Genomic DNA, 27,880 nt, shown 5'->3' with positions numbered 1-27,880 from the left:
ATTTGCAAGTAGACTGTGTACAGTGGCCAATAATTCAGGTGTCTCCTGAACCTCTGTAAGGGCAAGTGTTCCACTTTAGTCCTTTTGAGCAAACGGTTTATAACAGTTCCTCACCCCCTCAGAGCTTTTTTTTTTTTTTTCTCCCTGAAATCATAAATGTAGCTGACCCAAAATAGCCTCACTTGCACTTTGGAGAGAGCGAAAAAAAAAAAAAGGTTGGTTGGGAGATTCTGAAGTCACCATGACAACTAAAGTAACACCATGCAACAAGCAAGCCACTTTACTGAAATTTTTTGAAAATGGGCTTGTTTGAGAGCAACAAATTTTAGCAGAATAGAAATTACATTTATTAAGCAGCAGCTATTCATTGTGAAATCAATTTTCAAGGCCCTCTTGGAAGTTAGTCTTTCTGGCTGATACGCTGGTATACTTTGTTGGTTTGAAACTCTAGGATGGAAATGTTTTTATTTAAGCCATATCTCAGACCACACATGACTATTCTTTTCTGAAAACTGTGCATGTCTTTTTCAGGTGCCAAAAAGTTGACCAACAAGGCAACACTGTGGTATGTCCCCTTATCCCTCCAAAATGTGGACAAAATCATTGAAGTTCCCCCCATTGAGGTAAGACACTATTTTGTCCTCCTAGAACAAACAATAACTTACAGTAATGTACACTATATGGACAACAGTTATAGGTCATCTGACTTTTTCAGCCATATGTGGTTCTTCCCCGAACTGTTACCACAAAGTTGGATGTGATAATAATTGTATAGAATATTTTTGCATGCGGTAACAAAGTCTTTCCCTTCATTTGACCCAGAAGACCCAAAATTGTTTTACCATAACAATGTCCCTGTGCACAAAGAAAGCTCCATTAAGAAAAGGTTTACATGAGTTGTAATGGAAGATCTTGAGTGGCCTGCTACAGAACTCTGATCTCAACCCTACTGAATACCTTTGGGATGATTTGGAATTTTTGTCAATATAGTGTATGTCTATCGCATGCATAAAAAACACCTGGAATTCTAAGTCTGCAGTTAGTGCATTGTTTGCTAATAGATTTTCTGCATAGTGACTGTGAAAAGTCAGTAATTAAGTATAAATGGAAATAACAGTTTATCTCTGTATGGATAAAAACACAATGGAATATGTTTGACAGAAAAAACAAAACAATTGAGAAACAGTTCAAATATTATTTTACTAATTGGATTGGCCAGAATTATAGTTCAAATGCATTGTTGTGATTTGTCCTCTCTGTACAAAAGACAGATATTTGGACATGTGATTCTTAGAATCAGCAAAGACAACATAGCTAATAAATAAATATGATTAGTAATGTTCAACCAAAATGATGTTGAAAATCTTATCTTAAGAATATTTGATGACAGCTGCATGAAGTACCGTTTTCGGACTATAAGCCGCTACTTTTTCCCCAGGTTTTGAACCCCGCGGCTTAAACAACGAAGCAGCTAATTTATGAATTTTTCGGTTTTACAAACTTCAAGCCAAATAACTGAACCCCATAACATTAGACCAATGAAATTTCCGAACGGAAACGAAAAAAACGCACCTCACCTGTGTTCTGAGCTGCACGGCATCGGGAGAAAAAACTTCCATCGGGTGATTTTTAAACGCACGACGATGCCAAAAGATAAACTCCCGAGAGGAATAGTTGTGAAAGGAAGGAGGAAGACAGTGAACAATGACTTTCTTGGTCGGCTACTGTTTAGATACAAACTGTTGTAAAGCGTTGAGTCAGGGTGAAAGGAGAGCTCGCTTCTGGCATGCTATTCCCAAAATACCGCTATGCTCCTAAAGGAAGCGCAACATATTTCTGTGTGTAACGTGTCTTTCGTTAAAGCCTGTGTAAAGTACATTAGTGTAGGCTTATAGACAGGTGCGGCTTATTTATGTTAAAAATAAAAATATTTGTAAAATTCAGTGGGTGCGGCTTATATATAGGTGCGCTTTATAGTCCGGAAATTACGGTAGCTTACAAGTAATTACATCTTCTGATCCCTTGGCTGGTTTCAGGAATACAATTTATTTACTTTTGGTGTTTAGGAAACAGGTTCACACATAAGCATTAACTTTACATATCATGTAGGTTTGTGTTGGAAACATATTTTAATGTCGGGTAGGTAAGTTTATAACTGGTGTTGTTTAATCTGTAAGTAATGTGTGACTCAAAAACTTCCAAATTCAGGTATATTTTTTGTATGATGAAACGGTTTGAAACATTCATTCATTATGTTTTTGTTGCGGATGTTGTGGTTCTGCTTCTGTTTCCAGCCCCGTCCTGTGTTTTTTTGTTGTTTTTGCTTGTTGCTTGGTTTGTTGCTTGATAGTGCTCACCTTTTCTGTGTTTGACTGCTTAATTACTGTACATTCACAAATCTTATTGGGCAACTTATCTGTGTTTTGTTTCCAGAATGGGTATTTTATAAGTTAACTTATTTATACTTTGTTTTTAAACATATATCTTATACGTTTGTGATATTTTTTTGCTGTATCAAATTTATTGTGATTCTTACGTTCAAGATAAAGCACATACTGTAACAGGTTTACATACCAGGCATTTGCGTCCTGTGCCATTACGCATTCATTTATCATTAAGTGCTTGAACCAGGTCAGGGTTGTGGTGGATCTGGCGAGTATCCTGGGAACAGTGGGCAGGAATACAGCCATCTTTAATATTAATTGTCATCTGGTAGACAATTTTGTTTTCGAGCTGTCAGCATTGCACAGTCTGACTAAAGCATGAGTACAAGGTCACATGAATCTCCAGGACACTTGCACTCAGCTTCTTAGTGACTGTTGGGGTGTATGAAGGGGGTTATGATGTGGTGATGGCATTATATAATGTGTTCTGAATAATGTTCATGACCTTCCTTTAGGAAATATTGGTTAATAATGAATTAGTTGTCTAATGTTCGGTCTGTCTGTCTGTCTGTCTGTCTGTCTGTCTGTCTGTTTGTCTGTCTCTCTCTCTCTCTCTCTCTCTCTCTCTCTCTCTATATATATATACACACACACACAATTTTACAATTTTAATAATTTTACAAATTACAGTATACTACCCCATACTGATCACCACTCTTGGGTAGGTTAGGCCATGTGTTACCTTTTGATATTTTTAAGTTACGATCGGGTCATCAGAACACATCTCTGTTGTAAGTCGAGGACTAGCTATATTCTAATCAGTCTTTTCTAATACCAATATCCAGGTAATAACTCACTGAGATCTGATTTTCCCATTATCTTATGCTTGATGTGAACCTGTTGTTCTTTATCTGCCTAATTTTATGCAAGTTGCTCCCGCTACATAGTTTCTGAATGGATAATTGTATAAATGTAAATATGTTTAAAAAAAAGTTGGTTACTTAATACAGTTGTGCTTATATGATTCCACAACACCTTTTATTTTACAGCCTCATGGTCTAATCAAATGACCCATAGTCTGCTTCTATGTATATTTTTCAGTATTCCAGTCCAAAACAGGAAGAGTTGGGTAAGAAGAGGTACGAATCTCAGAAGATAGAACGAGTTGAAACAAAAGAAAGGAACGATGATATTATTACACCAGTTTCTCTTCCAGGTAAAACTTCTCTATTATTATTAAACAACATATACATGCACATTATATATTCATTTGATGTGCCCTGATTATGTAGAGCTGATATCTAATTTTAAAGCTAATTGCTAAGCCCACTGGCCTTGTCATTGCATTATGCTAGTTTTTTTTCTAATCAGCACATAAATAGTCTTTAAAATGGTCATGTGAGGCAACTATGTTGATCATCCTACATAAGCGATAAATATTTCATAAGTGTCATGAAAGTAGTGGTTTTCCAAAACCGTCACAATTTTACAATCCACCTCAGATGCCTCTAAGGATGCTTGCTATGTTGTTGTATGGTGCCACTTTTTGTGATTTTTTGTTTTAAATGGTTGCACCAGATTATTTTTTTATACAATGAGCAACTGTGGACAATTGAGTGAATGTCTCAGTAATGCAAAGCACTTTTGAAAGGATGGCCAAAAAAAAACCCAAAAATGATTTTGAATAGTTTCTTATAGCTGCTTATAGCTGATGGTTGACGCTTTGAAGAAGAAAAAAAAACATTTACCAGGATGATTTTTCGATGTATTATGTTTTATCATGCATTTTTATTGGTTTTTATTTTTTTAAGGCAACATTTTTAGCTGGACAAATCAACTTATGTGATTAACCTAATAACTAATTTCTGTATTCTGTGTCTTTTTCTGATTGCATGCAGAAAGAAAGACAAAAGGTATATATCAGTGCTGTATCTGTATGTATCCCCAAAAAATTAAAATGACAAACCTTAATTGTAGTCAAGACTTTAGTTCCCCATTCTTTCCTTTTTTATTACTGCAAAGAGTTTGCTCGTGCGACTGCTAATGAGTTTTCAGCAGTGAACAAATTAGTTCATTTACTCTGGAACAGTATTCTATTTTGAGTAGTCTACTTTGTGCTGTACTGTTAAACAGCATATCTTTTGTTTCTGAAGATAAAATGTAATCTTTCCATTAGAAAAATTCATGTTCCAGTTGTAAAGGAAAAAAGGTTTTGGTGAGTTGTTCATTAACAGTGTGTGTATGTGTGTGTGCTCTCCAGAACCATTTACCGTTGGATTCAGCCAGTCTAGTCTCATCCACTTGATTGGTCCTTCTGATTGCACTCTGCATGGCTTTGTACATGGCGGTAAGGAACTCAACAATTCTGACTACACAACATTTACCGGATGTGCTTTGAACACTAGCTGAATGTTTTAAGAAATCAGACGGATTCAGTCTCATCTGGTTTTTGTTGAGTGAAAAGTAGCCTGTTTACTGGAAATGGAAATAAGGAAACAGGGCACAACAGTGTAATACTGTGTGTGTGTGTGTGTGTGTGTGTGTGTGTGTGTGTCGATAAGGTGAAAGTATTGGAACGAGACCGTCATGTCATGGTCTGTAACTTCTTTTGCAACTTGCACAGAGCGAGAAATCAAAACTGCTGACTTGAACAATTTACATAAACACGGCAGGATATACAGCGGCTCAGCTCGGCACACAAAGCAATCCTAATGAGAGAGAGAGAGAGAGAGAGAGAGAGAGAGAGAGAGAGAGAGAGAAAGAGAGTTGCTAAACGGAATCTAATGGTCAATATTTGTCTCCTAATTGGACAGATTTGCTTCTTAGTCATAGAAGACTTGAAAACCTGGATCAAGAGCCAGGCTTTGACTAATCTAATTAGCAGGACCTTAGTAGGATGGGAGAACACACATATACAGACATACACACACACACACACACACACACACACACACATATGCTCTCTCTCTCTCTTGTCTCTCTGTCTCACTTGGTCCCCTGTGTATTCAAACAGAACAGTAAAGAATAAAAGAGAGATGAGCATTTGGACTATATGACAACAGATGAATGCTGGTGGGATTGGAAAAGTGTGTGTCATGACTCAATCTTGAGACAAGATTAGTTTGCAAGAATAACAACTAAAGTGCAGTGCTGTGTTGTTCGGTTCAGATGTATATAAATAGATCATATAGCCCCTATATAGTCAGTTTATATATCAGCTAGATTGTACACATGTAGTTGATATGCATTTTAAATTTTTTATTGGCATCCAATAATACTGACACCCTTAGTAAATATGAGCAATGAACCCCCAAGACTGTGTCTTTAACCTTTTGATTTTTTAACTAACTAATATTTTAACTAACTAATAATTAAAACTAATTTATGCTTTTGACACACACATACACACAAAAAAGTCTTAAATATAATATTATGACATCAGTACTTTGTGCTGCCTCCCTTTGCCATAATAACAGCTTTGAGTCTTCTCATACAGTATAATGCCTGATGAGTTTGGAGAATATATGGCAAGGACTAGCAGGACCTTGATTTTATTGTCAGTAAAACATTTTTGTGTTTACCTTGATGTATGTTTTTGATCATTGTCCTGCTGGAAAATCCCACTATGGCCTATATTTGAGCTCATATATATATATATATATTTATTAACTTTTTCTTCCATATTTGCAATTGCATTCAGGCTGTGCTAACCGATTTGAAAGCTATTTAAATGTATGGCATTTCGGCAGACTTACATTTATTCCATTCATACAACTTTGCAGCTATGGGGTTAAGGGCCTTGCTCAGGGGCCAAGGAGTGACAGCTTGGTGTTTGGTGTTGGTTTTGAGCTCACAATCTTCGAATACAATTCAATGCTTTAACCACTAAGCCACCAAGTCCCCACTATTATTTACATCGATATCCACTGTTATAAGAGGTTGAATACTGCGCACATTAGCAGGTGTTGATACATTTTCTGTGCTGAATGAGAAAAGCAGATATATTCAAAACAATGACATGTAGTCATGTGACACAGTCACTCAAAATTAAAAACATAGTGAACAAGTTTATAGTCTGTGGTTACCTGTGGCAACAACCTTCCCTCAACATACAGTATGATAATTGTCAGTAGGGGTGTCCCCAAACTAAGGATTTACGAAGTGAAATTGTGGGCAGGTAAACAAGAAACAACTTTCTAATAAAGCGACCAAAACTGGCAGTCAAGCGGTAGACAAAACTGACCTTGCCTTTTTAATGTTTTTAAAGTTAAAAGGCAAAGTGGATCAAAATTCGTAAAACCATTGCTCATAAAATTTTAGGTTATTTTCACAAAATGTTTTTATCTATTTACTTCTATATGTTTTGTCATGTTTTGTACTATATGTTGTTCTTTAAGTAATTAAAAACATTCGCATTGGATCTTTGATTGGAACATATTCAGCCTTGTTTTACGTCAGACTGCGTCACAGCATACTGTCGGTTTATTTTCTGACTTATTGATAGCCAAAGCAGCAAAGACGGAGATCAGTTAAAACAAAGCTGCTTGCATTTTCTCTTTTGTGTGGTGTGGGAATAAATTGTTGTCTGCGTCTTTTTATGCTATTCCTGTTATCAAAGAAAGTATTTGTGAGGGAAAAAAAAAACAGCTTTCCTGAAGGCTATACAGCAATCCCATTTTCAAGCAAACTACACTGAGACCGACCGACAACCGGAAAAAACAAATCATTATGTCTTTCAGTTATTTGGATTCTCATCCTCCTCGAAATAACTGTGAGAGAACAATGAGTGAACAAATGACTTGGGTTTGACACTTCAAGTTTTTTTATTATTATTAATCACACAGGCTTTTGTAGTTAGCATCGACCATCCAATTTCGAATTCTTTTGAAGTAAGTTTTGCTTTCCATTGCATATTCAGTCAAATATGGATCGACTTAGATACAGCTGGGTATGATTTGGGAGCAAGCAAAGTTTACATACGTATATTAAATACAACCGATTATGAGTTATGGAAAGGTGTAATGCTGTGAGGTCAAGTCTCTGATACTTATACGGATCAGGCATAACTTTATGGCCATAGCCTTATATTGTATTGGTCCCCCTTTTGCTGCCAAAACAGTCCTGACTCGTCAAGCATTACAGCTTTAACTTCTTTAGCAGTTTTAGCTACAGGAGCTCGTCTGTTGGATCGGACCACACGGACCAGCCTTCGCTACTCACGTGCATCAATGAGCCTCAGCCACCCATGACCCTGTTGTCGGTTTACCACTGTTCCACTGGACCACTTTTGATAGATTCTGAACACTGCAGACCAGGAACATCCCACATGAGCTGCAGTTTTGGAGATGCTCTGACCCAGTCAACTAGACATCACAATTTGGCCCTCGTCAAACTCTCTCAAATCTTATGCTTGCCCATTTTTCCTGCTTTTAACACATCAACTTTGAGGACAAAATGTTGCTGCCTACTATATCCCACCCACTAACAGGTGCGATTATGAAGAGATACTCAGGGTTTTTCATTTACCGGTCAAAATTTTGTAATGTCATAATGTTATGCCTGATTGGTGTATGCTTACGGTTCCTGACAAAAGTTTGGAAACACCTAGTCTTGAAAAAAATATCTGGGCTATAGTTTGATTGGAGCTTGATAGAGGCCACTTCACTTGACCATCACACCTTTCTAAAACCCACACCAAGGTGGAAATTACACAAGGCTTCATTAAAACAAACTACAATTCCCCGAACTACATGCATAGTCTCCAATTATGGAAATTACATCCACCAGATTTAAGCTCCCACCATCTTTATATGTCTTCTCTCAGTTTGAATTCTATTATTTATACTTGGTATATATTTAGAGGTTTGCATTCGTCATACTGTGCAAATTCTCTATACTAAAATTAGAATAGAAATACCAGTTAATTCTTCATGCAAGCTTTCTAAGGTAATTTTCTGTGAGCTGTTGCGGCCATGCTAATTAGAGCTAACTAGTTTCCTTTAAGCATTTTTGAGTGACAGATTTCAGAGTTTGTTTCAGTACCACGCTCAGTCTCTCCGTTTTGGGTTGCTGTGGTGAGTGTGAAGTCTTGCTACTGTGAGACTTGCATATGCTGTGACAAATGTGTGGCATTTCTGTTACAGTTTGTGCCACACGTTCTCACCTTCACGCGGAGAGTCTCTCTGTTGTATTTTGAGCATAGCCTTGTTAACATCTTGAGTAAGCTCACAGAACAATTGTGCCTGCTGTAGGACGGTGAGAGTCGTGTGGGTTAGACTCGGCATCGGTGAATGATCCAAACAAAAACAATACAGGAGCTTTGATGTATTTATGTTTGTCATCTGTTGTACTTTGTTATGCTGTAATTATACATTTATTATGTTCTTTATCGCACATGTGGAAAAGTCCTATATGCTGAACGGTCCCATGAAATAACAAAGGAATCAAGGGAACCGTAAATTTGGGTATGGGTAACTGTCATGGTGTTGATGATATTTAGTATGTTAAAACAGGCTATGCAAATCAAATGAATATTTGAATTGCCATGTACAAGAAGAGACCTCTTTATGTAGCTATGCTCCATTATGTTGCAATACTTAGTCTGGCCAGCTTTTTCTTTTCAGTTTTTGGTTTCATCAGGGGTTTTTACGTAGATCCATTTAAACTGATTAATCCTCCTCCCACTTCCATCATTGACAGCATCACCATAAAAGGAAGCAAAATTGTCCAGCTAGCTGGCCCAGAATAACGTCAGCATTTTTCCGTCCTCTGATTGGTTGGTCAGAGGGAAACTGTTACAGCCAAGTTCGACTGGCAAAACATGTCTGTAGCAATCTGCACACATTAATACATCTGAGTTAAAGTTTTTTATGCCTACAGAGGAAAAGAAATTGATTCGGTCTCGGACATACTTAAAAATCCATTTATAAGAAAAGCTACACATCGTGAGGAGGTCGGCCAACCCCGAAGCTAGCTAGCTTGTCTCAGCCCGGGAAAGGGTTTGTTCACCACTTCCAGACCAGTGGTGCTTTTTTCTGGTTCTTTACTTTACCTAGTTTGTTTACTATAAATAAAACTAAAAAATCTGCACCTCAGATACTGACTTGCTCACCCCCTGGCAGCGTAGGACTTGCGGAAAACTGCCAAGATGCTCACTTGAGTTGAATTCAGATAACTTTTTTTTGTTTTTTTCCGTTGCTATGTCAAATAGCTAAATGTAAAATGTTGACCATTTGAACCTGTGTGGAGAAAATGAGATAAACCAATTTGTACACATTAGACTGTTTACAATGTACTATAAAGAACAGGATTTCAACAGAACAACATCGGACAAGGAAAACTGAGTGTATTTATATTTATTGTGTTTATTTCTCAGAGCATCCTGCTCTAATCCTATACCCTTATCGCTTTGCTGTATACTGTGTATGTGTGCCTGTGGGTGGGTGTTTCTCTATAAAAGCACTGGAGAAAATGAATGGCACAATTACACCAGCATGTTAGTGCTGTCAGAAAAGAGTAGCATCCCGGAGAGAAGAGATCATGGGCCGGATGCGTCAACCCACTTCCTCTTATCGTTGCTCCTTGCTTTTGAAGCCGTAAACGAAGTCGGTGCAAATCAATTGCGCTAATCCCTTTTTGACCTTACTGAAGACAGGGCAAAGACAAATTGAGCTGTTTTGGAGAAATTGAATTAATCACTGGATGGAGGGCAGAAGCCTAATTGGATTTTAAGGCAGTGATGAAGTGAGGATCGGAAAATTTCATTACTGAAAAGTTAATTTTGCATACATGGACTGTGAAAAGTTTGGAAACACCTAGTTTTTTATTTTTTTAAGACTCGTCAATGGTCTGTTTGTTAATGTGCAACACACAAAAAGTGGACAGTGATTGACTGGAAGAAAGTTCTGTAGATACTGTAGATGAGTCCAAATGTTTGGGTCTAACAGAAGAACTTATGTAGGAAGAAAAACAAGAGAGACCTAGTTTGTTGCATTTAAACAGAATGAACATGCATGTGCCTCTCATGTAAAAGGCTCGATGTTTCCAACAGGCACTGTATTGTCTTTATTAGTTTTTGTCATTTTTTCAGGTAGCAGTATTCAGTCCTGGAGTACACCCATACCTTTTCTAACGCTTGTCCACAAAACGAGCTCTGTGAAGATACGGTTTACATGCGTTGGAGTAGAAGATCTTGAGTGGTCTGCTATAGAGCTCTGAGCACAAAAACCAATTGAACATTTTAGGAATGAATGTAAATGCTGGCTGCACCCCAGGGTTCCACAATTTACATCAGTACCTGACTTTACTAACACCCTTGTGGTTGAATAAACATAAATCTCCTCAAGTACTCTCCAAAAACTAGTGTAACATCTTCCCAGAAATATATAACAAATGGGGATTAATTGTGGAAGAAGTTTAGTTGCCACAAAAAGAAACGTTATTTTCAGGTGTCGAAATATTTGACTATCTTGTGTATATCTGTTTACCGCTTTCTACTTTTGGAGATGACACACTGATGAACTGTGCAGGGCACTCGGTTCTCTCCTGGAATATACCTAGATCTGTGACATTTAAACACAATGAGATTTTTATTTATTTATTATAACTCTGTACCTTACATTAATTTGTTTTAAGGGTTAACTGACAAATTGTACAGTGCAATTGCTCTGAATGTGGCTTTTGAGTTTGGTGTTATGGATTGAAAGGTTATGGATTATAGGCTATACACAGACCAGAGCAGAGAAAAATGGCACAATTCCTCTTCTATGCCTCCTTAACCACTGCTGAGTCTATAGGCAAAGATGTCTGGCACACGTGTACCGTAGACACACAAACAGTGTGTTTTGTTGTTGATTTTTTTTTCTCGTTCTATTCTTCACGCTGTTTCCTTACCTCCTGCACAGTAAAAGATGAAAGTGGGAAGCAGATGAATGCTTTTCTAAAGGATCAGAAGGAGAAGGACAGGTCTTTAGGATTGTGTGTGTGTGGCTCTTGGCAGGATCGGAAATGAATGCGGCCACAGCGGTGCTTTCGCACCTCAGCGGAAAGGAAGGATCCTTGTCACCTCGTATCTCTCTGAATCATCTTTCCAATTCTTTTCCCCCTCCCCTCTCTCTTCATTTTGCTACCACTATCTTTCTTATTTGGACTGTTATGTCTGTCTGTCCTTCCTCTTCATTCTCTTTCGTTGTAGCAGGGTGAGAGTGAGTGTTTCTGTGGAAACTGCTGGCTGATTGCCAGGGAGGAAAACAGCATGCGAGTGGAAAAAAAAGCGAACAGCAAGATGGAAATCTGTTGCTTTAAACATTTAAGTTCAGTTCACATTTAAGACAGTGCGAATAAGACTTGTGGACGTGTTGTTTGTTTATTTATGCAGCATCAGGATTCCATGCCGCTATAAGCCAGCGGTGTAGCCAGGAATTCATTTCATGGTGGCAGGGCTAAAGTAATATGCTTAGTAATAGCATAGCGTGATCTGCACAATAAAATCTAGAAGAGCAAAACACATGAATTTTGACTGGATGTCAGGCATTTTGTATGCTAAACTAATTTCACCATGTTAATATTGGTAATGGGTTTAGAAATTAAAATATCTTTATAACATTTGCACTGATTATGATTCAAATAGCATGCTGGTAAAAGGAGAAAAATAAAAGCCCACACTTTATAATCTCATCTGTGCCCCATTTTCTTTCAGTCGTTCATCATCTGTCGCTTATTCTTTCTGAGTTCAAGGAGAACTATAACATTTCCCTGATTAAAAAAGGGTGTGCACAGTTTTTTTCTGGTTTTGTATTTTCCTGTTTGCTTTTTCACTCGGATTTATTCTGTCGCTGTGGAAAGCGGAAAAACGATGTGAGATGATTTGTCTCTTTGTGTTCAAAGAAGCATTAATGCTCTGCAACCATACATTATTGTGCAAAGGTTTGAAAAGCATCTGTAATTTCTTTTCCCTCTGAACACACTGATTTACTATTTAGACATTTGTGTATGCTGGGTATTTTTTTAAAGGGTTTCAAGCTCATTACATAAACTAGTGCAAACCTTACATTTTTTTCCTGTTATGTAGCTTTATGTTGTTTTATGTTGTTTTATGTAGCACCAGGGTTCTGGGGAACCATTGTCTCATTTCACTGTGTACTGTGTCAGCTATAATTGGTTAGAATGGCAATAAAAGCTTCTTCTTGACTTTTCGACATTGAATAAATATTTTTAGGGAATGTAGTTGAGCAAAGGTTTCTATCATGTGGCTCAATGTATGGCCAGGAATTGCAGTTATTTTGTTCACCAAGCATCACAATGTGGAGAAATGTGAGTTTTAGACACAACAGTATGTAAAGTTTACACCAGGGGCCCCCAAACCTTTTTCTGTAAGTGCCACATAATTTTTTCTTTCTCTAATGGGAGGCCGGATCGGTGTTTACAGTAAATGACATGGGTCGAAGTGATTACCAGTATTATTGTGGAGATTTTATTATGATTTTAAATGCATTTATTATGCCTCCTAATGCTAGATTATTTTATTCGTTTGTTATGCACCATATCGACAAATGAGCATTACTCTTCAAAAGATATATAATAAAAAAAACAATATTACTATCATTACAACAATTTTTTCATATTCATTGTTATTAAAATCAAAACATTTACTTTTGCATATGGTTGGTGGGTAACTATAATAAATAGTTAGCCTACGTTAAGAACTAGAGGTCTATCAATTGATTTTACCGATACCTATAGCTAGGCTTGTACTTGCCGATAACCAATTAATCAACCAGTTTTTTTTTTTCAATGGATACCTAATAAAAAACAAACAAACATAACACTATCTAAGATAGTGCTGAACTTTATTACAAAAAAAGTACTGGATCATGAATATAATATGGCGCTCTCCGTGCAGCACGCAGTCTCACGTGTAAAAAGAAATAGCACGTAGCATCAGTGATTCGCAATTCTTAATGAAAGGGGACCGGAAGCCGGAAAAAATATCGGTATGGGTTTTTGCAGATAGTTCCAGCGCTCAACTATCAGTGCCATGACCTGTATAACTAGGGGGAAATCTAAGTTTGAAAGCCAGATATGATGTGTGTAAAACAGTTATTTAAAATAAAACTTTCAAAATTTGTCTCTGGCATTGTTCAAAGGGCTGTTCCAAATGTGTGGGCTGTGGTTTGGGGACCCCTGGTTTATATTGAAAGGTCAGAGGAGAACTGTTAGACTTTGTTTAAGCTGGCAGGAGAGCAATAGAAACGGACTCTTTACAACCGCGGTGAACTGAAAAGCATGACATGCACAATATGTTGAACCTTGAGGCACAGGATCACAGAAATCAGAGTCTACAGTGGGCTCACACTCACTAACACTGGCCATTTGGAGATTGGAAGAAGAGCAGGTGTGTGGGGTTTGTGTGTGTGTTTGGACAGAGAGAGGTCCATTAAGCCTTAAACAGCTGCATAAATGCTTTAGGATTTTAGGGATTTCAAGGCATAGTTCTTTGGCTAAGTTCCTCTAGAAATAATTATAGGGCACAGGCAAGTTGCATCCATCATTATTACAAATGTGTGTGTGTTTATATGCGACTCAGACTTGGAATCTGTTTGCAAATATGGCACTGCTCCTGTAATCTGAAAATAGATGCAAAAGAAGTCCTTGCCAAAGCAACACACCGAAGCATTTTTTTGTCCTCTCGCAGCAATCGAGTCGTTGTTTGCGTACAACACGTCTTCGAAGCAAACAACCAAAAAAAGAAGTAGTTTCATGTGTCCTTGTATGCAATGCTACTTTTATAAAAAAGAAACATTTTATTTTAATTATTCTTATTTCTTTTTATAAGCTCCTGAAACCATGAAGACAACATGAAAATCGGCGTAAAACATCTGACTCTGGGGGTTTTTTGTGACAATCTTCCAGCACCTGTTGCCATGGTAACGCTTCATTATGAAGCAGCTCGGTTCTTTTGATTATAGCGCTATGATTAAAACACTGGGGGAGAGACAGAGGGAGGGAGGGAGGGAAGGGGGGTGTTCTATTTTCAAGAGCGGAAGTAGATTATATTTACGGGTCGTAAGTACTCACTCTTTGGTCTGCTCTTTGAATTAACGCTGCCTGAAGTGGAGTGGAGGAGGAGGGGGGGAGCGGGGGATTAGACTTACTAGACAGAGAATGAGATACACTGCTGAACAATGACACAGTGCAGAGGAAGACTCTTTTGTTATCTTAAATGGCCACTTTCGAGTTAGCGTATTGTGGGAGGACATTTGCGGGTAATTGTAATCGAGGATACGAGTGATGCCAATGAGCTGGGATGCTCTGGAGCTGGTGTTCTAATTGGAATCTTTGTGTGCAGTTCACTCTTTCAGTCCATTGCATCACTTTTTTCTTCACTGCACAGACAAGGCCCCCTTAAGCTACTGTGGCCTTGCCCAGACTCAGCATGGACCCTATTTTCAGCCCAAACACTGACCTTTGTAAACCTGTGCCGCAATGATGAATAAAATGAAGGGTTTTGAGCTATGTTGCATTGCAGTCAATATCCAGGCAGATTGTAGTAATAGTTTAATGTCATGTGCATTAGACTGTGTGTAAGTTGTTTGTTAGAGGAAAAAATGCTTCAGTAACCAGACACTGAAGACTTGCCATTTTCTTTCCCATCCCCAGGCAACTGATTTCTTGTTTGTTTAGAGGAGGTCAATGATTTATCAGTGATTTATAAGTTTCATTCCTCATATACTACAGCACTTTGACAACGCAAACATTTTTGCTTAGCTGAAGTAGAGATACACTCGGTAAAATATGACTGCAGTAAAAGTAGAAGTGCTCCCTTCAAACTTTCACCTAAGTAAAAAAGTACAAAGGTATGTGCCTTCATATGTAGTATCCAAGTACTAAATTTATTATGGCTTTAATGTCCTATTATAATTTTTGTCAGAAGACTCTTACTTAATCAACTTTATGTGCATAAGACTCACATGTTACTCTCCAATACAAATTCTGCTTTTCAAACTACTAAAACCAAATTATGCAAATAAGGCCACGGGTGCTGTGGCAAGTTAGAATCAGGAGTTTCTTCCATCATTTATTATTACTAATGTTTTGCTTGCTGTTGAACTGATGCTGAACTGTATGTTCGTGCTAGGTAAATACCACCAAGCGGCGTTCTACTCTAGTAGTTTGCTATGTGCTTGACCAGTTAAATTTTTTTATCCGCTGATAAATATAAAGAAACGACTGATTTCGCAAAATGTATTTAAGTAAAAAGTCAGATATTTCACTTTGAATTGTAGTAAAGTAAAAGTCTCCAGAATTGGAAATAGTTCAATAAAGTACAAATATGCAGAAAAGCTACTTAAGTCCAGTAACGGATTACATTTACTTCGTTACTGTCCATCACTGGAAAACACTGCAACTTCCGAACGTTCAGTTAGGTGAGCCTAAGCCGAATATGCCCATGGCTGAAGTGAGAAAAAACGCAAAGTTAACCCACAAAAGTCTGCTGGACCAGACATCATTCCTGGCAGAGTCCTCAGGGAATGTGCAAAACAGCTAAGGGATGTCTTCACTGATGACTTCAACATCTCACTGAGCAGCGACTTTGTTCCTACGTTCTTCAGGACAATGACCATCGTCCCTGTGCCGAAGAAGACTCCTGCCTAAGTGACTATCGTCCTATCGCGCTCACACCCATCATGATGAAGTGCTTCCAGAGGCTTATCATGAGGCACATCAAGACCCAGCTTCCCCCCTCACCGGACCCCATTCAGTTTGCGTATCGTCCAAACCGTTCCACGGACGAGGCCATTTGCCACGACCATACATTTGGCGCTCACCCACCTGGACAACAAGGACACATGCGTACAAATGCTGTTTTTAGACTTCAGTTCAGCATTCAACACATCACTCCCTCAGCTCCTGATTGAGAAGCTGAGCCTACGAGTCAGCATACAGAGATTTATAGTGTAGAGCCAACAACCTGTCTCTGAACAATGACAAAACTAAAGAGATGGTTGTTGACTTAGGGAAGGCACAGAGCGGCCATTCTTCACTGATCATCGAAGGATCCTCCGTGGAGATCGTCAAGAGCACCAAATTGTTTGGTGTTCATCTGGCGATGGTCTTCACCTGGTCACTTAACACCAGCTCTACTTCCTGAGAGGGCTGACAAAAGCCCATCTCCCTCCCTAACTCTAACTCTGTTTTTTTGATGTATTGCATGTTCTGAGACGTGTTTCTGCCCATCATAGCTGTACAGAGTCATTATTTAAACTACCCTTGCTTTCTGATCAGCTTCAACCCACATTGGTTTTTGTCCTATGACAACACAGACCTGCCTCTTACAGGATGATTTTTGTTTTTTGCAACATTCTGTGTAAACTGTGTGTTTTTTTTTGTCTTTGAAAACACCAGCAGAGTTCAAGAATCAGCAGAGGAAAAAAATCATATTAGACCTTAGGCAAGGGCAACATTGCCACAACAATAAAATCAATGAGATCCCATACTTTTATGTGAACATTAACTGAAGCTTTGAGCTATTATTACATGACTCTATAAATTGCGCTGCTGCCACATGATTGGCTGATTAGAAAATTGCATAAATGTGAAGGAATAAAAATGTTTTCCTTTGAAATTGGCCATATTAAAACTAGGACATACATATTAACATGTGATTTGAAGTACACATGGGTACTACTGTCACAGCTGCTGGTTGTAAATCAGTTACACCATCTGACCAATCAGAATAGAGAATTGACTAAATGAAGAGTTAGATTTACAATAAAAAAAACAAAAAAACAACTTCAGCTATGAATAACAGTCAGTGTGTCAGTCAAATGATAAAAATACCCCATAAGCGTCATGAGAGTGAGTCACCGAGAAACTTTTATTATACTCCATCTCGGGTGGCAATAGGAAGACTGAAGAGGCATTTATAAATTTAATCACAATGTTCAACACCTGACCATTCCATCACTCCTGGAAATGTGCCATCCTTATGAGCCGGCATATGTGAGCATTTGGTTGATTTATTTTTTAGTTTTGAGAGAAAAAAACATTTCAGACCATTGAAGCATGTGCAGGAGCGTCATTTCTCCAAATGAGCTTAAAAAGAATTCGACCGAGCCAGTCAACTAATTACAGGTCAATTTCACTTTGCTTTACTACATTATAGAAATCCATAATGAATGAGTTTGGAGCGTTAAGTGTTCGTGTGCCTGCTAAATAGTGCTTGCGTGCTTTTATAGACATTAAGTGACTTAGCATTTTTGAATACTTATGAGCAGGAGGAGCAGTAATGCTTGAGATCGTGTAAAAACATTTAAATTGTTTCAGTTCCTGCTAAATACTGTTTACAAAGAAGGTTATAATTACAAAATGTAGTGTATGAGATATGGCTAAAATCAATATAATTAAGGTAAACTCTCAGAATTATATGCAAACGACATTATTTAGACACTGGTCTAACATGGTCCAACACAAATATACATAGTGTCATGTACCATGCATCTTTTTTGCTTTGTTTTCAAAATGCTGCTGAATGAACAGGACAGTTGATGACATTTTGTTGGGGGTTGTGAGGGTCATGGGTTTTATGCCAAACTGACCTAAAAATATTATCAGCCACCAAGGTGAACAAAGTGCAATATAATACACCACTATTGAAATAGATATGGTGTAATAAAAACAGGTAGAGAAAAAAGGGATTTATAGAGCAGAAACTATGGGGACCTTATTTCCCATGACGGTTGTAGTGCCCATTTTTTAAGGGTTTTTTTGTGTACATTTTCTGGGAATTAGTTGGCCTGGAAATTTCTCTGACAACTTTCAGATATAACTGATGTATTGGACACAGTTGCACAGAAAAGAATCTCCTGAAAATTAAGAAATATACTGGAAGACTGGTGCCTCTTTAATCCCATTTGCCTATTGCAGGGCTACTCACTAGACACATTATAGGACCATAACAACAATTTGTGCTTTTTTGAGCATCACATTCCAAATTTAGTTGTTCTCTCATGTTATAATAACCACTCCACTCTTCTTTGAAGCCTTTGACTAGATTTTAAAATGTGGTTGTGGAGATTTGTGCTCATTCAGCCACAAGTGCATTAGAGAGGTCAGACACTGCTGTCCAGCGAGGAGGTCTGGTGTGCAGTCACCATTTTGGTTTACCCCAAAGGATTTCAGTTGGGCTGAGATCAAGGCTCTATGCAGGCCACTTAAGTTCTACCATTACACACCACATTAAGGCCTGGGGATCCATGAAATTACGGAGCAACAAAGGAGCTTTTGAGGATGGATTTGGACTATAGTTAATGTCAAACGTCTGCTTCAATGACTCAGGACTACAGGTTGTATTTGATCACTATTACTGCACACCTCAACAATGTGTAGCTGTAATAAAAGGACATTTGGTGCCACCTAGATGAGGATGGCTTCCCTCTTGAGTTCCTCTCAAGGTTTCTCAAGAGACAAACTTACAATTATAAAGAACAATCCTATTCATTCTTTATTAACGCATTATCTGTGTAAGATTGCTTTGAGACAATGTCCATTGTTAAAATCGCTATATAAATACAAATTAATTGTATTGTAACTTTGGCAAAACATGTCTTTGTCAAGCTTGGTTTGTGCATTGCCTGTTATGCTGAAGCACATTTTGGGCCTCTTAATTCAAGGAGAGGGAAATTTTAAGGCTACAGTATATAATATACAATTTTGTGCTTTCAACTTTGTGACAACAGTTTATGGGATATTATTTACAGATGATAGGGTGTACAGGTGTCTAGTCTCACAGTGTGATGGCCTATGACATATAGTCAAGTGGATAGTGGCTTTAAAATAAAATGTTTAAGGTTATGCCGTAAGCTTCTCGCAAGAGACTACCACCTGTTTTTGTCAGTCAATTTATTAGCTAATGTAGCAAATACATTATATAGACATGATTGTAGACAATAGACCAAAATATTTATATGTGCTTTTTGAATATTCCATTCCACATTAGTCTGAATTTGCTGTTTAACCCTCACTATTCTGGGAAGATGTTCCATTAGATTTTGAGGTGTGGAGATTTGTGTCATTATATAGACATGATTGTGGACAACAGACCAAAATATTTATATGTGATTTTTGAATATTCCATTCCACATTTAGTCTGAATTTGCTGTTTAACCATCACTATTCTGGGAAGATGTTCCATTAGATTTTGGGGTGTGGAGATTTCTGGGACATCTGGGAAGATGTTCTATTAGATTTTGAGATGTGGAGATTTCTGGGACATCTGGGAAGATGTTCCATTAGATTTTGAGGTGTGGAGATTTGTGCTCATTCAGACACAAAGGCATTAATAAAAAACAGGTACTGATGTAGGGTAAGGAGGCCTGGGGTGCAGTGTTTTACTTCATCCTGAAGGTGTTCAGAAAAATGAAAGTCAGGGCTCTATAGCAGGCCACTCAAGATTTTCCACACCATCCCATGTAAACTATATATAAATAGAGCTTGCTTTGTGCACAGGGAACAGGTTCATCAGGCTTACTTTGTCATGCTGCAACAGGTTCGAGTCTAGTTCAACGGAATGGAAATGTTAATTCTAGCTCATGCAAAAACATCCCGTGCAACTGTGTGCCTCTGACTTTGTGGTAATAGTAAGGAGAGGAACTGAATATGGATTAAAAAATCAAGTGTCCCAGTACTTTTTTGTTCATATAGTACAAGTGCCACTAGTTTAACACTATAAATATTATACAAATCATTAAAAAATAACTATTTAAAAACTAAGCTTTGCAATTCAAATGTAACATTTTCTAACATGATGAAATGATGTGAAACTGAACAGGAATATTAAACCACAGCAAAGAGAAAACCTGTAAATGTGCACATTTCAGTCATCAGTCTGTCCTAATTAGTTCATTCGTTCAGGATTCTGGTTGTGTATAAATGTAAAACAGTGCAACCAATAATTCTCTAGCATGAGCTTGGCATTTGAACAGTGTGACTAAAAAGTACTAAATCTCCCCGAGCCGCTTTTTAGAACGAATCCTGGTGAATCAGGCGCGAGTAAACATGACGGATGCGTTCTAAAAGAGCGCAGGTGGAAACTTCGCAGTCTCTCTGTTTCAATTTCGATGTGTCCTCATCCGTCTTTTTACAAGGCCTTCTCACCTTTCATTTGCTTGTTCCCATTTTTCACGCAACAGCATTTTGCCAGCACACCGCCCGTGAGTCGGAGGCAAACTTTCACTAGAAATTGTCAAGAGACTCTTTGGGAGGTGGCTTTTGGGCTTTTTGGGTAACAGATCTAAATTGAAGGGATCACACTTCGAAATGAGACTCCTTGGGAACAGCTCACACTCATAATAAAGCGCTAGCATGCCTATACTTGTAAAGTATTGGGAGCTTTACAAAACGAGCAGTCACGAGTCTGCAAAATGAAGGGCATTTGTGTATGCAAATACTGTGACTGTACTGAAATTATTATGACGTGAGCATAATTAGCTGGCACAAGAAAGTCAATAATTAGACTAGTTTCTTATTATTCCTGCACTTCAAATGATTTTTTTGTTATTCTTCCTTTGGCATTTAAAACATGGGCTCTCTGCTTCTTTACAGTTCAGAGATGTTATAAGTGAAGGATTGTGTTTTTATTTTGATATGTCTACATGACTGTGAGTGCGGATCTCCCAGCAAAATGCAAAAACTCATTTCAGGAAGGTGGTGACCCCCAGCAACTTTATCTCACCTCATTCCCCTACTACCAAACTGTTGTTTTCAAGTCAAGTCAATTTTATTTCTATAGCGCTTTTCACAACAGACATTGTCTCAAAGCAGCTTTACAGAAATCAACAGTGAAGGTGAATGGTGTGTATTTATACCTGATGAGCAGCCGTGGCGATTGTGGCAAGGAAAAACTCCCTTAGATGTTATGAGTAAGAAACCTTGAGAGGAACCAGACTCAAAAGGGGAACCCATCCTCATTTGGGTGACATCAAGAGTTTGATCATAAATCTTTCAACAATACAGAACACTGGAGAGTGAGAACTAACATGAGTACTGGAGTATAAGATTATAAGTAAATGTTCTTTCTACAGTCTTTGGAATAAAAGTAGGAGCTACTGAGCTCAACATTTGTGATCAATTATCTCTGCTTATAAATCATTGACACCTGTACTGTAAGCAAAACATTACTAGGCCTTTATATATGACCCCTACTAAGCAACACCTACTTTTGATCCCTAGTAACTGTATTTTCTTTTTTGGAAAACTCTAACTGCAATGGTATTACAGAACACTATAACATTGTTCTATGCTGGTACACTGTGAACTATACTGGTACACTGAGTTGATGGATGAACCAGAGAGGGAAAGAGAGGTCAGCTTTAAAACCCACCCAGAGAAAAAAATGATAAGTCAAGTTAGCAATCAGGAGACACTCATTATTGCAACATTTTGCCACATACACTCTCGATCCCTTTAGAGCCTATCCATTATGGGAAATCTACTGGTGGCTAAAAAAAATCGCTTCAGAATGATGTATGTAATTTGTGGGTACAGGGATTCTTCTGGAACCTCCTGGAAGAGGTTCAACTTTTCTATAAACAAGAAATTAATATACAGTGCAGTATGCGTCATTTTCAGACAAAAATATGGCCAAATGTTTATTTTTTGCTTTATTAGTGAAAAAAAGGGCTTTAAGAATCTCCATCATGTAGTAATCGTCTCAAAATAGGAAGTGGAATTTTACATGGTGAAAAACACGAGCGAAAGTGGTACCCTCAGTGAAACCTTTCATTATGGTTATAATAAATATAAGTACTCTCGGTACGCTTGGCCAATCAAATCAGTGGGCCGTAAATGACCGCTGTATAAACTGAAATTAAAGTAGATATCATGCCATTGTGATGCACATCAATCGAACGCTGAAGATAGAGAGAGTAATAGTTCCACAATTCCGAACACTGTGCAGGAATCTCAAGTCAAGTTCCTGACTTCTTGCACAGATTTAGCTCAGATGTCTTTCCCTGGCTGTGTCAAACCCACCAGCTGATTTCAGCACCGAATCTGATGAGCTCCCAGAGCCGTCTTCTGCCTGTAATGAGAACACTGCTGGGTCTGATATTCTCAAGTCTCTGGCAGAACAGTAACTGCTGTTCCCAAGTCTACTGGAGGGACTCTTTTTTTCCATCTGAGCTAAATCTGGGGAAATGTGAACCTGCAAGGTCCAATTTGTGTTCTGGGAACATAAGATTTTTTTTTTTATTTCTTTCATGAAAACTTTTAAAAATAACTTTTATATATACATTCGCTGCATCTGGCTGTTGCTGTGGAAATGTACAACTTGTAGGCGTACTGTATAATGTATGCATTTCTAAAGCCTGACTACTATCTACATCCAAATACATGGCGATTATAATTGATATGAGGAGATACTGTAGATAAAAAGTCTAAAGGTCTAAATTAAACTGGCATAGTCCTCATGTCCTTGAATTTTAATGTGGGGAAAAAAAGGTCAAATTTAGGATTGAGTGTACTGTACGTTATACCTTCAGAATCACATATTCCATAATGTATTGTATACCCATAACAGCTAATGCAAGCTACATGCAAGCTATTTGTGGAAGAACATTTTGTAACTAAAGCTACTGCTGTGCTTTTCTCCTCGGTGCAGATTAATCTCATGGCTGTGAGCGGCAAATCAATAGACATTCACACAGAATTTAGAATCGCTGTGTCCCATAATGCATCATGCAAACTAATTAGTATGCCTAGATTGACATCAAAGGTATGTGCAAGGAAAACATGGCGTTTGGAATAAAGCCCGAGTGTTTTCACGATATAAATGTACATAGGGTGTAAGTGTCAACTAGATGAGTGGTGAAAATACAGCATAGAGAACAAAACAATCATTGCGATTTGCTTCCAAAGTATGTACTTCCGAATAATGTATTTGCATGCTAACCAAAACACAGAGCTAGCAGGTAGCCCAGATGACTCACTCTTGATATAAGCTAGTTTGAAATACAAAAACACACACAGACACACACAAACAACTCTTTATCCTAGATTTATTTCACTCTATCACACTTTTTTTTTCGTCTGTCACCCTGTATTAGGACATCTTTTGCGCTTAAAGTTGTGCCACGCTAACATTTGATGCATTCTGATGTAAGCTGCCATGTAATGTATGCATGCAAATTTCTAACACTTGATACAGCTGTGATTGAATAATACTCGCAGGATTATCAAGTTACAGCAGCTCAGGAATATCAGGGTTTTTTTTGTTTTCTTTTACTTTTTTTTTTTTTACTTCTTGTCCTCGTTCCATATTTAGAAAAATTGATGCACAGTTCTAACGAAGAAGGCCACTAAGGATCACGGACAGTCTCTTGTCATTTCGAGAACCCATTCCTCTGTGTGTGTTCGTGTGTGCTCGCCTTTATGTCTATGAAACGGGTTCAAAATGCAGATTTCTATTTACACCACTATTGTGTTTTCTTTACTAGATCCCTGTAGTTAGAATTCTGATGCTAGCTTACAAAACCAAAAATGAACTCGCTCTGCACACTCCCTCAAGCCATTCGAGCCACAAGAATGACTCAGCTTGACCCACCTCTTTTATAGGACACAAAGAAGACAACCAACATTCACTAAGGAAATCCCCTGTAGTCTTTCAATACAAAAATAAATCACACACACACACACACACACACACACACACACACACACACACACACACACACACACACACACACACACACACACACATATATATATATATATATATATATATATATATATATATATATATATATATATATCAAGGTGAGGTGTCCACAAACTTTTGTCCATATAGTGTACATGCTCACAGACTAATGATAAGAATGGAAATATATAAAGTCGGTAGTTAATTGAAAAGAATTGCAGGATGACCTGAAAGCATCAGAAACAACAGAGAGCAATAAGTAAGGTGCTGCACTGCACTTGTTTCTATTCATCCCCTACATAAAAACAAATGTCAGCCTTTTTGAGATAGAAAGGTTGCATATGTAAGCCTAAGAACAATAAAGTTGGTGAAAACTTCATTATATGCTGCTTCTCTTCAAATGGCAAACCTCATAATAGGAAATGAGTGATGTAGCAGGACATATACAGTAGGAGAACAAATTGATTTTATTGGTCAAGAAGTCTGTCTCTAATAGGCTAAAATAAATGAGCCTATAGCCAGTCTCCTGCCTTAATATATGAATGATTTTTGAGTCAGTTGAAGGGATCCTCATGACCCCTGGGAACAGGATATTCTAATAAACTCAATGCTGTAAAGAAAAAGCTCATTACTTTGTAACTGTAACATGGATGTATATATGTAGCACACATATTATTCAAGCATATGTCCTCTCCCAGTGTTTACTATATAATTGTTTTACCAAGTATACAAGCAGGAACTTGTGTAAGTCACTATTTGATAAGAGAGTCTGCCAAATTCTGTACCGTATGTTGACATTAAGTCTGGAGCAAATCATGCACTAGAAAACTATGTACACTGGACCTACTGCCTTACGTATGACATCCGCAGGAACTGGGATATTTGACACACCTGCAGATTTTCACAATTTGGACATTTATCTGTTTAAGCCTAATGTATGTAATAGTCTAATTTTGTAACGCATACACATAACTCTCTTTGTAATCTGTATTCCGTAGAGACGCCCAAAGCAAAGCAGATGGTGAGGTTGTTGCAGTCCTACTGTGCTGGTCCACTTTGTGCGACAAACACAAAACATGAAGAGACCCGAAACATCTGCCACTGTCTTGTCACAGTTCAAAAAAGAAACCCGGCCTTATGTTTGGGCCCATGGGTTTATTGGCTTTGCAGACTATGTCTTGCAAAAGCCACAAGCATCAAAATCCTAATTCTAAAGACACATGGGGCCAAAATTGTATGAAATTCAATTTGGCTAAAATGACTGCATGAGCCTGAATTGAAAGTTCAAAGGGTACATCAATATTTCCAATGATGCCTGTGTAGAGCTTTTGAGATAGGAGTTTCTTTTCCAGTTGTCACTACAACAAGGCCTGGAAAGCGATCAGTAGAAGTAGTTTTTTTGCGTATTGCATCAATTGGAATAGAATGGCACATAAAAGTTGGAGAAAATATATTTTAGAATAATATAGATTCAGAACAGTCCTCATTTTTGATACCCTCTACTTTATAAGGAATTCCACTCACAGTGTGAAAGGTGATTCCTGGCTTGATAAACAGGTTGTCTCCCTCCCTGTCTTATCATTGATTTGTTCCTTGAATGTGTACACCTGTCCCAATTTCTGTCTTTGATTAATTTGGGTCATTTATATCCCTTTGTTTATCTGCTTCCTCACGAAATCCTCTCGAGCGTATTTGTGCATTTACTGAGAACTATTCCGTTTTTCTTATCTGTTCCAGGTTTTTGTTCATAACTATGAATTTCCCTTCGTTTGATGCAGCCTTCCTGTTTTTTGTCCTAAGCAACGGACACTGATAATCATTTTCGGATTGGCCATAATAAATAACACGCTGAGTTTACACGCCTGGGTCTGCCTGTCACGAATCACATGTTACAACCACATTTTCCACAAAAAGAGATAACCAACTCTTTAACTTTTTTTTAGGTTTTTAACCTCTGAACATTTTCCTCACAGCAGGCAATTCAACCCTTGTTGTCTATCTGACCAATCTGTTACTAATGAACATTTAACTCTTCGTCTTTACTACAGCACTAAGACATTCACGCAAAACAGTAATTACTGATTGCAGTAGTCCAGTATATATAGCCAGTAATTCTTGTTGTCCTACTTGCAGCAGTACCAGTCCTATTGTGAACAAGTTTTCAAGGTGAAAAATACTGCTGCCAAAGCATAATGCATTTACTTATTTTTTCCAAACCACCCTCCAACCCTCAAAGCTCCTAGAGACTGATATTTCACAGGCATGGGAACGCCACGAGTCAGGGAACTAATTCTGCATGCAGTATAACAGCGTAATGCTCCATATGAGGTGTAGATTTTGTTGTACTTTTCCATTTTTTGTCGCCAGTTGTTTTGTTCTCCAAAGCCATGTTTTCTGTGTTGTGAATACAGATTCATTCATCTTGCCTAAATCTTGCAGTGGATTCCTGTCACACCTGTTTTCGCTATTAGAGCGTAAATAAGTGCGTTTGTGACACCTATTTGTGTGCAATAATCTAATGCACTCCTATTAGGCAGGATAATGTGTTTGAGAGGATACCTGCAATTTAGGAAACTCATACTGTGCTCAGATACAGCCTTTTCTTTTCTTCTTCTTTTCTTTTTTCTTTTCTTTTTAAAAGAGTTTTTGTCTCTCAAACAAACACTCTGGAGGCAGTAAAGCCTGCTGAATATTGAGGAAAAAAAATCTAATCTCAATTTGAGGACAAGCAGTAAACAAGTATGAATGTACATACTAGGGATGAAACTAAATATTTTCTTATCGATATGTTCGACAGATACAAAAGCAGAAAGGAATTGCAGATGCACTATTACATTCTTGCCAAAAAGAGATTAGGATGCATCAGGACAGGGGTCTGGGTGGAGGCAATAAAAACATGAAAGCTTTTTGCTTTCATGTGCGGTCACTTTTGAAGCTTGTGGGACAAACAAAGACCATGTTTGTTAACATGAGTGAGCGGCTGTGAGTGATAAATCCATGAAAAAACATCATGAGTGAGGGAAAAACAGACCTGTGTATATCTGTAGGCAAAACCCTTAATGAACTTGTGAGGTAATGATAATCTGTACGCACATGTGGATTTGAAAAGCATAAAATAGATTTGGATAGTGCCACTAGCACAGTGTGTATGTATGTATGTATGTATGTATATATATATATATATATATATATATATATATATATATGTGTGTGTGTGTGTGTGTGTGTGTGTGTGTGTGTGTGTGTGTGTGTGTGTGTGTGTGTGTGTGTACGTATATATATATATATATATATATATATATATATATATATATATATATATATATATGTGTGTGTATATATGTGTGTATATACAGTAATATAAAAGCAATGAGAGTTCTAGAGAATGAAGGTTTTCACTTCAACTAGCTCTACCATGATGGACCATTCCTTTGGGTTTTCAAGTTCCCATGTCAACTTGCGCACTGTAGTGCCTTTAAACAATACAAGAACCAGGCTGTAATAGCATTGTGCTGCAGAACCACGGGGTCCTGGGAACATGGGGAAATGTGGTTATTTATTGGACGAATTAGAACATTTAAAACATTGTCTTACGGATCTCATCACCCACCAAGAGTGTAATGCCGAGAGAGCATGCGATCATTTGCAGTTTAACTAGGATGATCTTTTTGTGGCAAACTTGAGCAAAAACTGGAAGGCAAACACTAATCAGACGGCTTGGTCACGACTACTGAGCATATACTTCGCATTGCTGTGAATGTCCTTATATACTGTGAGTGAATGTGTAATTGGAAACAGTGGGTTC

At 37.9% G+C, this 27,880-nt stretch overlaps 1 protein-coding gene across 5 annotated transcripts in view; it reads left to right on the top strand.

The window, feature by feature from the left end:
* The window catches only part of acot7 (acyl-CoA thioesterase 7), a 71,765-nt gene that overhangs the window by 16,869 nt on the left and 27,016 nt on the right, over window positions 1–27,880 (top strand). For 4 of the 5 annotated variants that reach the window (XM_046871514.1, XM_046871517.1, XM_046871518.1 and 1 more), the window contains exons 4-7: window positions 532–623; window positions 3,486–3,600; window positions 4,283–4,297; window positions 4,645–4,731. In XM_046871514.1, the coding sequence (XP_046727470.1) occupies window positions 532–623; window positions 3,486–3,600; window positions 4,283–4,297; window positions 4,645–4,731 (309 nt within the window). The remainder of the gene's footprint in view (window positions 1–531; window positions 624–3,485; window positions 3,601–4,282; window positions 4,298–4,644; window positions 4,732–27,880) is intronic. The other variant, XM_046871515.1, reaches the window with a different exon arrangement.

Source organism: Silurus meridionalis, chromosome 17, assembly GCF_014805685.1.
Source record: "Silurus meridionalis isolate SWU-2019-XX chromosome 17, ASM1480568v1, whole genome shotgun sequence".
NCBI classification, from domain to species: Eukaryota; Metazoa; Chordata; class Actinopteri; order Siluriformes; family Siluridae; genus Silurus; species Silurus meridionalis.
Note: the sequence above shows the minus strand (reverse complement) of the source record. Positions and strands in the feature narration are given on the sequence as shown.